We start from the raw sequence: 14702 nt of genomic DNA on the forward strand, positions 1-14702 counted from the left end.
TTTTTTCGGAAAATTTACAAGCTGAAAATCTGTTGCAGAAATGAGTCACAACAGAGATGTTTATTTGCCCAATGCAGAAAACAAGTTCACGTGGAATATCTTTTTGTATGGCAAATGCATTTATATGGATTTGCATGTAGGCTATTGGCCATATGCTTATTGTCATCCCATTCATGTAGTTGTAGTTTGGGCAATTTCACAGTAATGTTAAACACAATAAAACGCTATTATATGGTTCAGTTGTGATGGAAATGCTTCTCAAAAGAGGGGCTGTGAGATAACAATAAAACTGGCACTGCATTTAAAAAAAAGTTTGTTTACTGGCAAAAAATCCCCTTTAACTTCACGAAAGAATACATTGTTTCACAGTTACATAATCCATTCCGCAGAGTGCATGAAAATGTTAGATGCGTAAAAGTAGGGCTTGTTATTCACGGACCGCCCCAAACTGTGTACCGCGGCATGATACTGGCGCTCAGCGGAGGGTGCGACGGCCCCGCGACTCACTGACGCCAGCGCGAGTAGACCCAAGACGGGCAGCCGTATGAAAGCACTGGAGGCAAGATTGAAAGCGGCACGGAAGGTACTGTTACTTTATATATTTCTCATACTCCGCAAGGGCAATTGAAAGAAGGCTACACTCAATTTAGGGTTTTGCCAACTTTTCGGACGTTTTCATACAAAACTTCAAGGGTAAACTTAACTTTGAGCAATTTAGCATTCTTTCTAAGCCTTCAAACTTTTCTATCAGTCTGATGGCAGAAAATATTGACAATTGGCACTGTATGGAACTCATTCGCTAATTGCAATCTTGTGTTATCAACACTATGACTGCAGCATTACCACATTTGAAATCGTGTGAACGTTTCTGATGTGTGGATTGATGGTGTGAATGTAAAAGCGGAAAGTAGCCCAGTCTAACGAACTACTAATTACTTGAAGATGTACCATTGTGATAGCTGACTGAGCTTTTGTGTTTTATCTGTGTAGGCTTGTCGTTTTGCGTTAGCTCACGCAATCAGTTTCGGTTTTAGACGTACCTAATCATATTAATTCTTTGTTGCACACCTTTTCAAAGTGATTTAGTGCCAGTGTTTTTAGTCCAACAGTACATCTTTGTCTTAAAGGATGATTTGATTGATCTTATAGCAACACAAAGAGCTGCAAAATCCTAAGAATTACTAAGTGACTTTTATGTTGGTCTGCGAGTTTACACACGTCTTAACATCCTCCAGTGGAGGTCTTATGCTTTTGAAAGACAGGGTTGCAGCATCAACATATCTCCTGAACGCAGTGTGTGTGTTTGTGTGTGTGACAGAAAGCAAGAGTGAAAGACTCATGGCAGCCAGGGCCAGATCTCCTGACATCATTGAAGATGACATATCAGATTACCCAAAGGACACGAATTTGTCCTTGTCCGTGATTTACTTCAATTGTTTTATTCCGTTGCATTCAAATGAACATATTTTTTCACTGTCTCATTAGTGTTATGGCTATTTGTGTATCTGCCTTTGTAGCTTGGTCAGTCTGAGAAATGTAGGCAGTAGAATGTGCAAAGGTGCCATATAGTTGCTTGTGACAGAGCTGAAATCAATGAGGACTTTTACAATCTCTGGACATGCATCTAGAACAGTACGTTGAAGCAATAATTCAATTTGAGTTACAAGGCCTAACCTTGAAACCAATGACCACATCAACCTTAAATCTACCGAGTTTTCGTAGCATCCTCTGAAGCTGTTATTATGAAGTGAAAACAACGCATCACTTTCAACTGTCTTTTCGTCTGAGAGCCGGCTATCACGTTATAGAACGATGAACTAATTCAGAATCAATTCTCCTGCATAGATATAAACAGAATGACATTGGAGTGTTTTACACGTATGCCTGTGTGCCAGTCATAACAGGATTTAGGCTCGCCAGCCTCAGTAATACCCATCCGTAGAACCCAGACGCCCTCCTCCACCATATGCAGAGGCGAGGTGTCCGCCCCACCACAACACCAACCCCAGAACCCCCCCCCCTACACACCCCCACCCCCTGAGTGCCAGGCATGGTTGGGATTGCTGCCCGAAGCCCATGTGTTGGTTTCAGGCGTGAGTTATGTCTGTGGTTACATGTGTGGAGTGGCCTGTCTGGGTGGAAACGCTAGCCTAGATCAGCTACAGCAGCCCTCTTGGGTCATTGTTGTGGGGTGGTTTGTCTGGGTTTAACAGCTGACCACAGCTCAGTTCCACCAGCCCGTCTGGGTCAATGCCGTTAGAGGCCTTTTCATGGCACAGAACTGACCCAGGATCAGCTTGGTATGTCCTCTCCAGGTATGTGGTGTGACGGCTCTGACAGGGGTGTTGACTGACCCCAGTTTAGTTTAGCACTTGTAGTGGTCTGTCTAGGTCAACGCAGCGTCTAGTCAGGGTGTACAGCATCTCACGTCGGGCTGCAGCTATTTCAGGCCTTGCCGTAGACTACACTATGAAGGCGGGAAACTTGTGGGTGACTGGGGCTTAAGACTACTACTTGAGGGCTTGACTTTCATACTTGCTTTAGCTTATCTGTTTTTAGCCTTTCAGCTCATCAGAGACGCTAGCATACTGTGTAAATGTCAGGTTTTGGTGGGTGTATGGTTGCAGCCGCCAGCATGCGGCCTGTGTATAGCGGGTTGTTTTTGTTTGTCATTCTTTGATTATCAAGTATGCTTTGTGTACTGTGTGTGTGTGTGTGTGTGTGTGTAGGCGTGAGATTTGGTACTGTCTGTTCTGCGGGTTATGTGACACACTTGAATGGAATTGTGTGGGCCACATGGTGAAGTGCATTACAGTGAGGTCTAACAGTAACTATTTACATAGGCATGACTCTTGTGAGAAAACACACTTGTGTGAATTGGTGGGTTTACCTCGAGAGGCTGCAGGCTGTGTGTGTGTAGAATTTGCATCCCCTTTCAGTCTTTTTCCTCATTTCTCACTCTCTCCATCTCTCCCTCACCTTCTCCATCAAGCAGACAGACAGACACACACACACACACACACACACACACGCGCACACTGTATACTCACCCATGCTCCCTAATGAATGCACAAGGAAAATATCTCTTTCTCTCAAATTCTCTTTTTCTCTCCATCTCTGCCCTCTCTAACTCTCCATCCATCCACCCCCTCACTCGCCATCCCACTCTTACCTCTCCCCCCCTCTCTCTCCACCCCCCCCCCCCCTCTCTCTCTCTCTCTTTCCCTCTCTCATTCCTCTCTGCTCCCTGTTTTATAGCCAACGACTCAATTGAGCGGCCTCTAATGGAGGCCCTATCCAGGGCTCTGCTGATAAATAATGTAGCTTCTTCATAATGTCCCGTCTCCTGGGAGGGCCAGGAGAGCATCGTTACTGCCTCCACATCGTCCACAGCCCGGCCCTAAATTGATTAACAGACACTGAAGCAGGGCAAAATGATCCATGCGGCTAGTCTCTAGCGTCTAACTGCTACCTAGCATTAGTGCTAGCCAGGCGGGTCAACCCCGCTCACAGCTCGCCAATGTCGCATGATCCCACTCAGCCTCCGATTAGCCCTTTAGCCCGCAGCTCTGGCTAACGGGCTAATGCCAACCCATTACCGAGGGAAATTGCGGACTGAAGCGAAGGGGATACCGGAGTGATTTTTATGGTGCTCTTGTGTAAACGGTGGTGTGTGTTTCAGGTTTAATAGGGGAGGTAGAAGTTGGCCTGTCCGGACAAGGTATTTATGCAATTCTTCATAGGCGGGACTTGTGTAAGAGAGTGAGAGGGGTTGGGGGGGTGGTGTGGTGTGGTGTGGTGTGGGGGGGCAGTTTTCAAAGAATGTGTTGGGTAAGGAGATGGACAACTGCGAGGCAGAGGGATAGATGCTTAGGATGTTAATGTGATTTAGGCTGAAGGAAGCTTCTAGGGATCAGATTATCTTTGATGTAGAGGTTCACTAGGACCCACTGATGACCGATTTGACTTCGTTGAGAATCGCTGCTCCGTATAATGTGGGTAAATTGAGACAGTTAAAGTATACTTTCTGTGTAACCTTTTTTTTAATGACTGAAGTGGCTATCTAATCCGATACCTATACCATCGACACTTATCTGTTGTGTTCCCTGAATGAAGTCCCATTGCAAAACTTGACCATAAAAATGTCTCGTTTCTTATTTCAACTGTTTCAAATGTGAACTGTGGACTGCATGAAAAATGAAGGGCCTTTTGTGGCGCCATTTGGTTTGGACTTTCTGATGGGCAACTTCAAACTAGCATTGTCTAAAGAAGCGTCAACACCAACTCAGATCTTGGCCGCTTACGTAAACATGTGGTCAGTACAGCGGTCAGATGTTATAGATCCCCAGGTTTGGAAATACCCTAGAGGAGGTGGAGGAGGAGGAGGAGGAAGGGGAATGGGTCCAGCTGCATAGCGATGACAGTAAGCAACTGTGCGGCCTGGTCCAGATGTTATAGTGTGTGCTTTCCTGGAATCCTGCATCTGAATTGGATTAAAAGTTAGTCATTGGGTCTCTCTGCAGCTGGTCTCTCAAACATGATGTTTGTGACGGACTGTTCTCCTGCAGTCCTCTTTACTGTCCCTCTCCTCATCTTCAAATGCATTTGGAATATCTTCTCCCGCCTAAAGTGTCAAGCAAGAAGGACAGCGAAAGAGGAGAGATAAAGAGAGAGAGAGAGAGAGAGAGAGAGAGGGGGAAGTGTGTTTTCTCTCCCAGCCCCAGGATTGTTCGTTCTCTCCACCTGCAGAGAGGCCTCCGGGCCTCCAGCAGGAAGTGAGGGCACTTCTGGGACGGCGATGACAGAAGCGGAGAGATAAACGGCCGCGCTGTTTACTCCCTCTCCCAGAAGCAGAGCTTTTGAACAATGCAGCAAGGTGGCCTGGGAGTGTGTGAGCCCGGCCACGCCTCACACTCAAAGGATGTCGGCCCTCACATGTTCCCCTTGATGTAGCTCCTCTACACACACACACACACACACACACTCACTCATAAGCAGAGAGACATACGCAGACCATCAACCCCTACCTGACAACAGTTAGGCCCTGGCTTTTTAAATTAGCCAATGTGATTGGGGCAGCTGGGCTAAATATAGGAGCAACTCCCCTGCTTTACTGTCAGTGTGGTTAGCGATAGCAATCCTCCAATGACGCCCCCCCTCCCCACTCTGCCCAACACACACACACACACACACACACACTAACACACCAGCTGTTGTAAACAGCACCTGTTCTCACAGAACCTCAGTCCAACCTGGTAGCCCGCACTTACAGTGGCCAACACAGATAGAAAACGTCTATCTGTCTATACCAATGCACACATAGCCGGAAATACCAGCTTGTGTGAAAGCTTTAGGTTGTAGGCAGAGTGAAGGCTTGATGATGTTTTGGTTTCTGGTAATAGGAAATCTAATTCTGTCACTGTGTTCACTGTCAGAATGCTTTGTTTGAGTCAGAAAGTATGAAAGGATGAAGTGGAATTCTGTGTGTGTGTGTACGTGCAAGAGCAGGGCAATGATAGACACTGAGAATATTTGCGTGTGTGTTTGTGCGAGTGTGTGCACGCATTCTATTTTAGATTCTAGGCATACCAAAAATACCTCCCGGTTCATGTTGTGACACTTGGTGATCCTCAACTGAATTTGAACTTGCTTGTAGTTTCCAAAAACAGGGGACCAATTTATTCAATGTCCTTGGTTCCCTTGAAGGTGACAAAATCATTCACCTTCTTAGGAAATGGGTGTTTGGGGACCACAGTGAATAGGCACTTTTACCCACACACCTCTTTGTTTTGTTTTACGGTCCCAGATGTCGCCAGGCTCCTCTTTGGTGGATGTTTTATGGAACATTTCTCTCAACCAAAGCAACCAATAAAGTTGTGTTGATATTTCAACTCAGACAAGTACCTCAACAATGCATGTTGTGTCAAATGACTAAACCATCGTTAGACCAAGATCAAATGCTACCACCCTCACCATTTGTATTCCAGTCTCTGTAATGGCAGTATGTGTTCATATCGCAACCAACAGTGACATTGGAGAGTGCTAATGTGACGATTCATATGGACAGGAAATCATGTGGAGAATGCGCTGGTCAGCGTGTTCACGGTCAGGCACACCGGCAGCAACTTCCAAGAAGTCATAACAGAGTGACATCATTGGTCCTTGCCTCAGGCAGGACCAATAGAGCGGGCCGGGGCTTTAAGATTTGTACGGTTTGGTTTCCAGGCAGAAGATGTGTAGAGCTGCGCCTTGAGCTGCATGTTTTATAGTGTCTCGACAATGGTCTTATTGTCTGTCTATTTGTCGGTCTGTCTGTCGATCTGCTCGTCTGTCTGTGACTGTAATTCGACAGTGTGTTGTTATGCATTTGTGATAAACCGGTCTTGGTTCTCTCTCCAGGTGGTTCGAGTTGAAGCGATCCTTGGTTTTGGGACACTGAAGCTGGCAGCTCCATCTTTCACCCCCCACAAGAAGAAGCAACATCCCTCCTTCGACGCTCACCCTTTCCCTCTTCTCCCTGGACTATCCCTCCCCAGTTTCCTGAAACTCCTTCACACACACACACACACACACACATACACACACGCAATCAGACACGCACGCACAGCTGTCCGTCCCTCCAAAAAAGCCTCCGCGTGGGACCGATAGGAGGAGGGAGGGTTCCCCGTCCGAAAAATGAACGTCACGTCGCTCTTCTCCTTCACCAGCCCGGCCGTGAAGCGCCTGCTGGGCTGGAAGCAGGGGGACGAGGAGGAGAAGTGGGCCGAGAAGGCGGTGGACGCCCTGGTCAAGAAGCTCAAGAAGAAGAAGGGCGCCATGGAGGAGTTGGAGAGGGCCCTGAGCTGCCCCGGCCAGCCCAGCAACTGCGTCACCATCCCTCGCTCCCTGGACGGACGGCTCCAGGTGTCCCACCGGAAGGGCCTGCCGCATGTCATCTACTGCCGGGTGTGGCGCTGGCCCGACCTGCAGTCGCACCACGAGCTCAAGGCGCTGGAGTGCTGCGAGTTCCCCTTCGGCTCCAAGCAGAAGGATGTCTGCATCAACCCCTACCACTACAAGAGGGTTGACAGTCCAGGTGGGTCCAACGTTTCAACCGCACACGCAAACCTACAGTTGCACTCCCGCTTTCAAATCGATTCACGTTAGGACACATAGTCACACTCTCTGGTACAATGCAGGTCAAGTTCATTAAAAAGGAAATACTAAAACGGGTATATCTCTACACTTTACGAAGATGCTTGAATCGTCTTCTGGTTTAGTTCATCGTTGCTCTGCATGTGGGTTTCCAGCTTCCAAACGGCTCTCTCTTTTTTCTCCCTCCCTCCTATCTTCTTTCTATATCCCCCACACCTGTCGGCCAGGTACTTGTCTTTTTGAACTGGGATACTTCAAAACAAACCTCTCGATCTCCGAAACCTGTCAAGCACGGACACAGACTCGTGCAGATACACATGCACACACACACATATATACACACACATAAAAATTATACAGGAACGGGCACAAACACACAGGAGCACAGTTTCCTGGCTGTCGATGCTGTTCAGAAGTCTCAGCTGCGTGTGTGTGTGTGTCTGTGTGAGACAAAGATATATTATTTTCTCTTGCTAGGGGAGAAGCAGGGGACATCAAATGCAGCCTTTTGTCTGTCTACTAAGCAGAAGATGAGTGTCAGCTGACCACACAGAAACAGCTGTGCACAGGGTGCTGGAGGAAGGGGGGGAAGCTATGGGCGGTGTGTGTGTGAGTGTGTGTGTGTGTGTGTGTGAGTGAGTGTGTTAGCAGGAAATTCCACCCGAGGGAGAATGGGGGCTTTGTTTTGGGCATGCTCTGTGCAGCCAGCTGGGGAATACACACACATACAGACACACACACACACACACACACGGTGTTGCTGTGAGGAACACTGGGGCAGGAAGCCTGTCACTCACATACAATAGGAGGAAGGAGTGGTTGCCTGCCTCGCACACTTTTACTGGGGAGCGGAGGAGAGGGGGGGTGTAAGGGTCCACGCTCCGTGATCTGAAACAGCTGTCTGTTCACACACATCCTCTCCTCTTCCTCCTCTTCACACCCCCCCCCCCTCACACACACACACTCCCATCCTCTCTCCGATCCTCAAAGCTTTTCCCAAAACATTAACACAAGAGCTGGATGACATCTAATGATTGTGCCACACATCTAGTCTTACACAAACTAATTTGACATCAAATATTTTGGTTTAACTTCAGCCTAACATCGAACTAACTAAACTATTACATCAAATCAAACTATCTTTTTTTTAATACAAAAGATTGACATCTTTAAAAATAATTGAGTATTTTAATTTCTATAATTGAAATATGCCAATTTTAAGGGTGTGATGTCCTCAAAAGTATATTGTGTTTTGGTTTATCAACAGTTGGCCTAGTCATGCCATCAATGTTGTGGCATTTAATAGACAAAACTTTATTGGTTTAAGTAGTTGGACACAAGTGGAGAATATCTCTCTGGTTCCGAATTTCACACATCTGAATGAGTCTTTCAAGATGATCTTCCATAAAGTTTACCCCGGCATGATGAATTCCCCCAAAGTAGGATCTCTTGAAAGGTGCTTTCTCCCAGAAGAATGTCTGGCACTAAGGCCAAAAACGGCTGGCTTAAATCAACAAGCTGGATGCCAAAACTCCCAAAAATGCAGGGGCATCTGCACCCAGTGAGCAGATAGAGAGGGGCTCTTTATGATGCTGTAATTAAAGAACTCAGTCTGCGCTAGAGAGGGTCCATCGTTGTGTGTGTGTGTGTGCGTGTAGTGAATGCACGTGTGTGTTGGTGAGCGTTTGCCTGGGTAGTGCGCACGCGCGTGTGTGAGCAAGTTTGTGTGTGTGTGTGTGTGTGTATGAGTGTGTGCATGCTTTTGCAGCGCTACTAGACTTCAGGGGCTTACTGACACAAAGAGAGGGCCGAGCCCCCCCTGGCTGTACTCACTCGCAGGGTCAAGCCTTGCATCAGAGAGCAACACTTATCAAACCAAGGGAGCCTCATACACCTCAATGAAAATTAATAGCCCTTTCTAGATGAACGCAAAACTGTGTGTGCAGGGAATTTCAAAGCCTGGTTTTATTGTCAGTGTGGTGGTATATTGATTGTAGATCCTCAAAGAGATTTCTCTTGCTGATGAAGTGCAGTTTTATACATCGTTCATTTGAGTAACTCAAAATGGAAGCCCACTCTATCCACTTTAACTGTTGGATAGCACCACGGCGCCATTTTGTCCGATGTCTTACGGTTTCCAGAGAACGCAGACATTTTGAAAGGCACACACAGACGGATGGATTGAATGACAATCAACCGGACATTTCTTCTCCCTCTCTTCCCAGTGCTGCCCCCGGTGTTGGTGCCGAGGAACAGCGAGTTCAACGCCAAGCACAGCATGCTGCCGCGCTTCCGCAACCCCTTGCACCAGACCGAGCCTCACATGCCGCAGAATGCCACCTTCCCAGAATCCTTTTCCCAGGCCAACACGCTGCCGCCAGCCTTCCCCCCGACCTCTCCAGTAAACAGCTACCCCAGCTCTCCTGGCAGTGGGAGCAGCGCCACCTTCCCTCACTCCCCCAGCAGCACTGACCCAGGAAGCCCCTTCCAGATGCCAGGTGCGTTCCCGTGCCATGGGGGCCCCCCTCCACCCGGGCCTGACGTTTGAAATGAAACCCCCCCGTGTTCTTATGGTACCATCTTTCACCCCCTCCATCTACCTGTGCCTGCTACAGAGACCCCCCCTCCTGCCTACATACCCCCGGAGGAGCAGATGACTCAGGACTGCCCCCAGCCCATGGACACCAACCTGCTGGTCCCGGCCCTTCCCCTGGAGATCAGCAACCGGCCAGGTAACTATGGCAACACACACACACACATAAACAGCACTCACAATCCCCAACAACGCTGTTTCAAGAAGCATTAGGGGGCACTTTCTGACACCGCCCACTTGTCGGCGCTGCCCTTTTCAGCATGTAATATATTACATACCATACATATAGCATATATACAGGATATCATAGGGAATATGTATTTATATATTGTGGAATACGCAAGTATACATCAAGAGGAATAACTTTGTTCAGCCAAAAGTAAAACAAGTCCTTATCTACCATCAGAAATACTACCGAACATCCATCCCTCTGTTTTAAGGTCGTTAGGGGTCAAGTAGAGAGAGCATGATGTGGTGTGGGTGCATGAAACCCAAGGGAAGGTTCAAAGCCTGGAGCAATTAAAGTCAGCCTCGATGCAGCTTTTTTACGAGTGCTTTAAAACCCTCTGTCTGATGTCATCTCTGCCGGTGGTCATTACTGAAGGCTCGTTAAGTACTGCCTGTGCTAATTACCTCCCAGTTTTATATCTGAAACCCTGCCTCGACCGTCACTACCTCAAACTGTGTGGTTGAACCACAACTGCGTGCAGGTTTTTGCACGCAATTCTTCAAAACCGCACGTACACAAGTCATTATTTACGTTCTTATGCTGAAGCTGTGGGAGCAAGCGACCATGCCCCTATTCTTAGATCTGTGTCTAATACAAGTGGCACGCTGCAAATATCAAATGATTTGGTTCGAGCCCAACACTCAGTGTCTTTTGTTTTTAATAGTGAACGAAATACACACACACACAGAGAGAGGCACTGATAGCGGGAAGAACTGCAAAAATTAGGGAGTAGTTCTCTCTCCTCCACAAGCTGCATCCTGTCAGGGGGGGGGGGGGGGGGGTGGTGGGGGGGGGGTTCTCCATTGTAAGCCGTCTGTTCTGGGAAACTGCAAGACAAAACACACCTGCTAGCCAGTACCCATGGAAGGCAGGAAGTTTGGGAGAAGTTCACGTTTAGATAAACACAATACATGCCCTAATCCAGAGGGTGCCACGCTCAGTTGGCACTCGGCTCACGGTAGACACATGGGGTGAGGGCATGTGCCATACATAGGCAGGGCAGCTAGTTACTCCTGTTTACTGCCTGTTTCACTCCCTTCAGCCTAGCTTGGACTACAGTCTTAAAGAGCTGGATTGGGCATTCTGCAATGCATAGAACTATCATGTTTTTGTTACTAAAGATACTATAAGTTACTAAACATGTTTGCAAAAAATGCATTTCTCCTCCCAAGATAGTTCTTGTATGTGTCCTTGTGTCCAGATGTTTTTAGCAGTGGATGTGTGTACGCTCACATTATCTGCGTGTCAACGTGTACAGGATATCTTACCCTGTGTTTGTGTTTCCTGTGCAGATGTTCAGCCCGTGGCGTACGAGGAGCCTAAACACTGGTGCTCCATCGTGTACTACGAGCTCAACAACCGTGTCGGCGAGGCCTTCCAGGCATCCTCCACCAGCGTGCTGGTGGACGGCTTCACAGACCCCTCCAACAACCGCAACCGCTTCTGCCTGGGCCTCCTCTCCAATGTCAACCGCAACTCCACCATCGAGAACACCCGGCGGCACATCGGCAAAGGTAGGGCCGGCTCCAACCTGTGACCACATGGCGCAGAAGTTCTTGGATCGATAGTTGTCGATGTGGGGATAGGCTGCTATTCTGAGGAAATATTCCAAAGAATGACACAGGCATGTGTATTGGTGCTGTATCAATGTTCTATTTAATTTTGTTATATTATATGAATATTATACATTTTCTTTTTAATCTTTATTTCAATGTATTAATTAAATATATTATTATTGATATAGTATCCAGGGTCTTTACATTTAGAATTACGTCTTAAAAAAAGGGTTAACCTTGTTGGTTGTGAACCAGCCAAGAGCAAAGACTGAGGTAATTATTTGAATTTCCTTTCACAAACCGTACCTCAGCACGACTCTCTCCCCTGCAGGCGTCCATCTGTACTACGTGGGCGGGGAGGTTTACGCCGAGTGCCTCAGCGACAGCAGCATCTTCGTCCAGAGCCGCAACTGCAACTACCACCACGGCTTCCACCCCACCACCGTGTGCAAGATCCCCAGCGGCTGCAGCCTCAAGATCTTCAACAACCAGGAGTTCGCCGAGCTCCTCGCCCAGTCCGTCAACCACGGCTTCGAGGCCGTCTACGAGCTCACCAAGATGTGCACCATCCGCATGAGCTTCGTCAAGGTAACCGAGGGGGGGGCATCGTAGAAAGACACCCGCTGACCTCGCAGAGTACAAGATGGTTAGATTGTTACTTACATTTACATTTAGTCATTTAGCAGATGCTCTTATCCAGAGCGACTTACAGTAAGTACAGGGACATTCCCCCGAGGCAAGTAGGGTGAAGTGCCTTGCCCATGGACACAACGTAATTTGGCACGAACCAGCAACCTTCTGATTACTAGCCCAATTCCCTAACCGCTCAACCACCTGACTCCCTTTACTTTAATGATCTCCTAGACGAGATTGCGGCATTACAGCCGTGTAAAAAACTATCATGCACAAAGACAGGGATAGTGCACTACATCCAGTGTATATACTGTACTCGCTGACAGTTGACTGTTTTCTTCTCTTGTGCTGCAGGGCTGGGGGGCAGAGTACCATCGCCAGGACGTGACTAGCACCCCCTGCTGGATCGAGATCCACCTGCACGGGCCCCTGCAATGGCTGGACAAGGTGCTCACACAAATGGGCTCTCCCCTCAACCCCATCTCCTCCGTGTCCTAAACTCAGCTATCCCCAGGCCTGTTGGCTGTCTAAACCCAGCATTTAGGTTCCGGTGTCGGGCGAGGGGGAGGGGGGGGGGTGGTGGTGGGTATAGTCTGATCCTGGATCTGTTTTATTTCCGTCAAAGCAAGATGATTTTGACTGGAACATATTCAGATTTTGTGGCTAGACAAGGGGCGGGTTGTTTTGGGCGGGATTTGGGTTTGTACTCTACTTGAAGGATGTCTGAATCAGGCACATTTGCAGATTCACAGACGGACATGGCAGGGGATGGGGCAAGTGAGATAGAAGCAACTGGAAGATACTTGATCACTGTGACCAACTGTAATAATCAGGCCATCACACTCATCTTCAACGCAGGTATCCTCCCTGATCTGATCTTGACACCGCAGTTTATACTCTCTTCTTTTTACTTTTCCTTCTCTTCCCTTGATCCCAGTTTACATCCCAGTTTTCATTGGACCCTCGGATATTCCCGGGAGGGTTAATGACTGCCAGGTCGTTACAAATAAGCATGTACAGGGTCGTGGGTGGGGGAGGAGGCAGGTGACCAATATAGGTGGGCGGGGGAAAGATGAATTAATTGTAGCGGTGTTAAGTTTCTTATAAACATATTTAGAGGGTATGAAAATAACCAAGGTCAATAATCAACAAGTGTCTTCTCAGACATCAAATTGCGTTCATTCATTTTTTTGGTTTGGCATACAGAACATGTAGCAAGGTTTTCAGATGAACGCCCTTCGTCAGTTTATGACAAATATTCTCGTATGGGGGGGGGGGGGCGTTGTTTAGTGGGGGGGATTGGGGAGGGAGGGTGGGTAGCCATAGGGGGGTTTAAGATATTCTTTTTTTATGGGGGGGGGGGAATACAAGTGTATAAATATTGCTCATCTTGTGTTACACTCGTGTTCAACTGAATAAAATAAAATAGTGTTTTAGGTATTCTCACCATTAGAGTATTTGCTGTGCAGTCTGTTTTTGCAAAGCGTAGTTGTGTAAACATAGCATCACAAAAACAACTGGTAGACAGCAGGAACATCACAGCAGATGTGAAACCAGAGGCCTGGTTCTGTGTGTCCCTTGCTGTGTGGGGTGCAGCTAAAAAAAGGTGTCAATTGTAGAGTCATGTTCAGAATATGGACACTGATCCATCTCACCTATGCCTCATTCTTTTATTACAATGACAGCGCAAACTTGCTGAAAGATGGTTAAAATGAAACCTTTTGCATTGCATTTCTTGCCTGGGCATATTAAGTTGTTGACTGAAAAAACATATTTGCAATCAGTAAAAGTTACTGATGATTCTATAATGCATTTATTGTTTTTTGTTAAATGCAAATTGTTGTCTTTCAACTCTTTATTCTTAGAGGAGTCCCATCCACTATTATACTGTTTTTTTTTATTTTCTTTTAATTTTTTGACATGTATCTTTGTTTTTTTATCTGCACTTTCACAGATCACCTCTTTTCTTGTTTTTTAATTTGTGCTGTTTTTGCTTAGTAATCCCAGAAAGCAGTTTTATTCCATGAATATCAAGTCTCTACTGGAAGATTCAATAAAGTTTTTTCATTAACTGCAGGGTCATTTGTTGTTCCTGTGAATGAAAGCTCATCCGTGTGCACGCGTGCACAAATATACATGTGGATTTGACTTTACCTCCAAAGACGTACTCTACCACTTGAAACACAGTGAGCAATTTTTGCTCACACTCGCTCACAATCAAGACTAAAGCCACAGGTGTGATCTGGAGTTCAAGCGTCTTGCTTCTCTAGTACAATTCTCACAAGCCTAATTGTCAAGTCCTGTGTTTGTCGGAGATGCACTTGGCTTTTACCCTCCTGGTTCACTTTCGCCCCATTTGGTCTGAGTGTGGTTCCTGGTCAGTAGAGGGGATAGACAAATGGTTGGCAGCGCTTGCACCATGCGCCAGTTATGGATTTTTGGGGTCATGTGAGGTAAGGTTGTCGATCAAAGATGGCACTGACGAGCAGATAGGAAAGGGAAGGATGATGGGCTGGGTCAGTGAGATGTGAGGCAGTGGTAGTTAAATCATGAAATA

General features: G+C 47.1%; 1 protein-coding gene across 1 annotated transcript; it reads left to right on the plus strand.

Moving 5' to 3' along the window:
* Positions 1–476: 476 nt before the first annotated feature.
* smad1 (SMAD family member 1) lies at positions 477–13413 on the plus strand. The gene is made up of 7 exons (XM_062478149.1): positions 477–583; positions 6400–7075; positions 9360–9632; positions 9750–9866; positions 11249–11470; positions 11844–12100; positions 12500–13413. The coding sequence occupies exons 2-7, from the start codon at positions 6676–6678 to the stop codon at positions 12641–12643; spliced, it is 1413 nt and encodes a 470-aa protein (XP_062334133.1). The 5' UTR covers positions 477–583; positions 6400–6675; the 3' UTR covers positions 12644–13413.
* The last annotated feature ends 1289 nt before the right edge of the window (positions 13414–14702 follow it).

Source organism: Osmerus eperlanus, chromosome 14 (assembly GCF_963692335.1).
Source record: "Osmerus eperlanus chromosome 14, fOsmEpe2.1, whole genome shotgun sequence".
NCBI lineage: Eukaryota > Metazoa > Chordata > Actinopteri > Osmeriformes > Osmeridae > Osmerus > Osmerus eperlanus.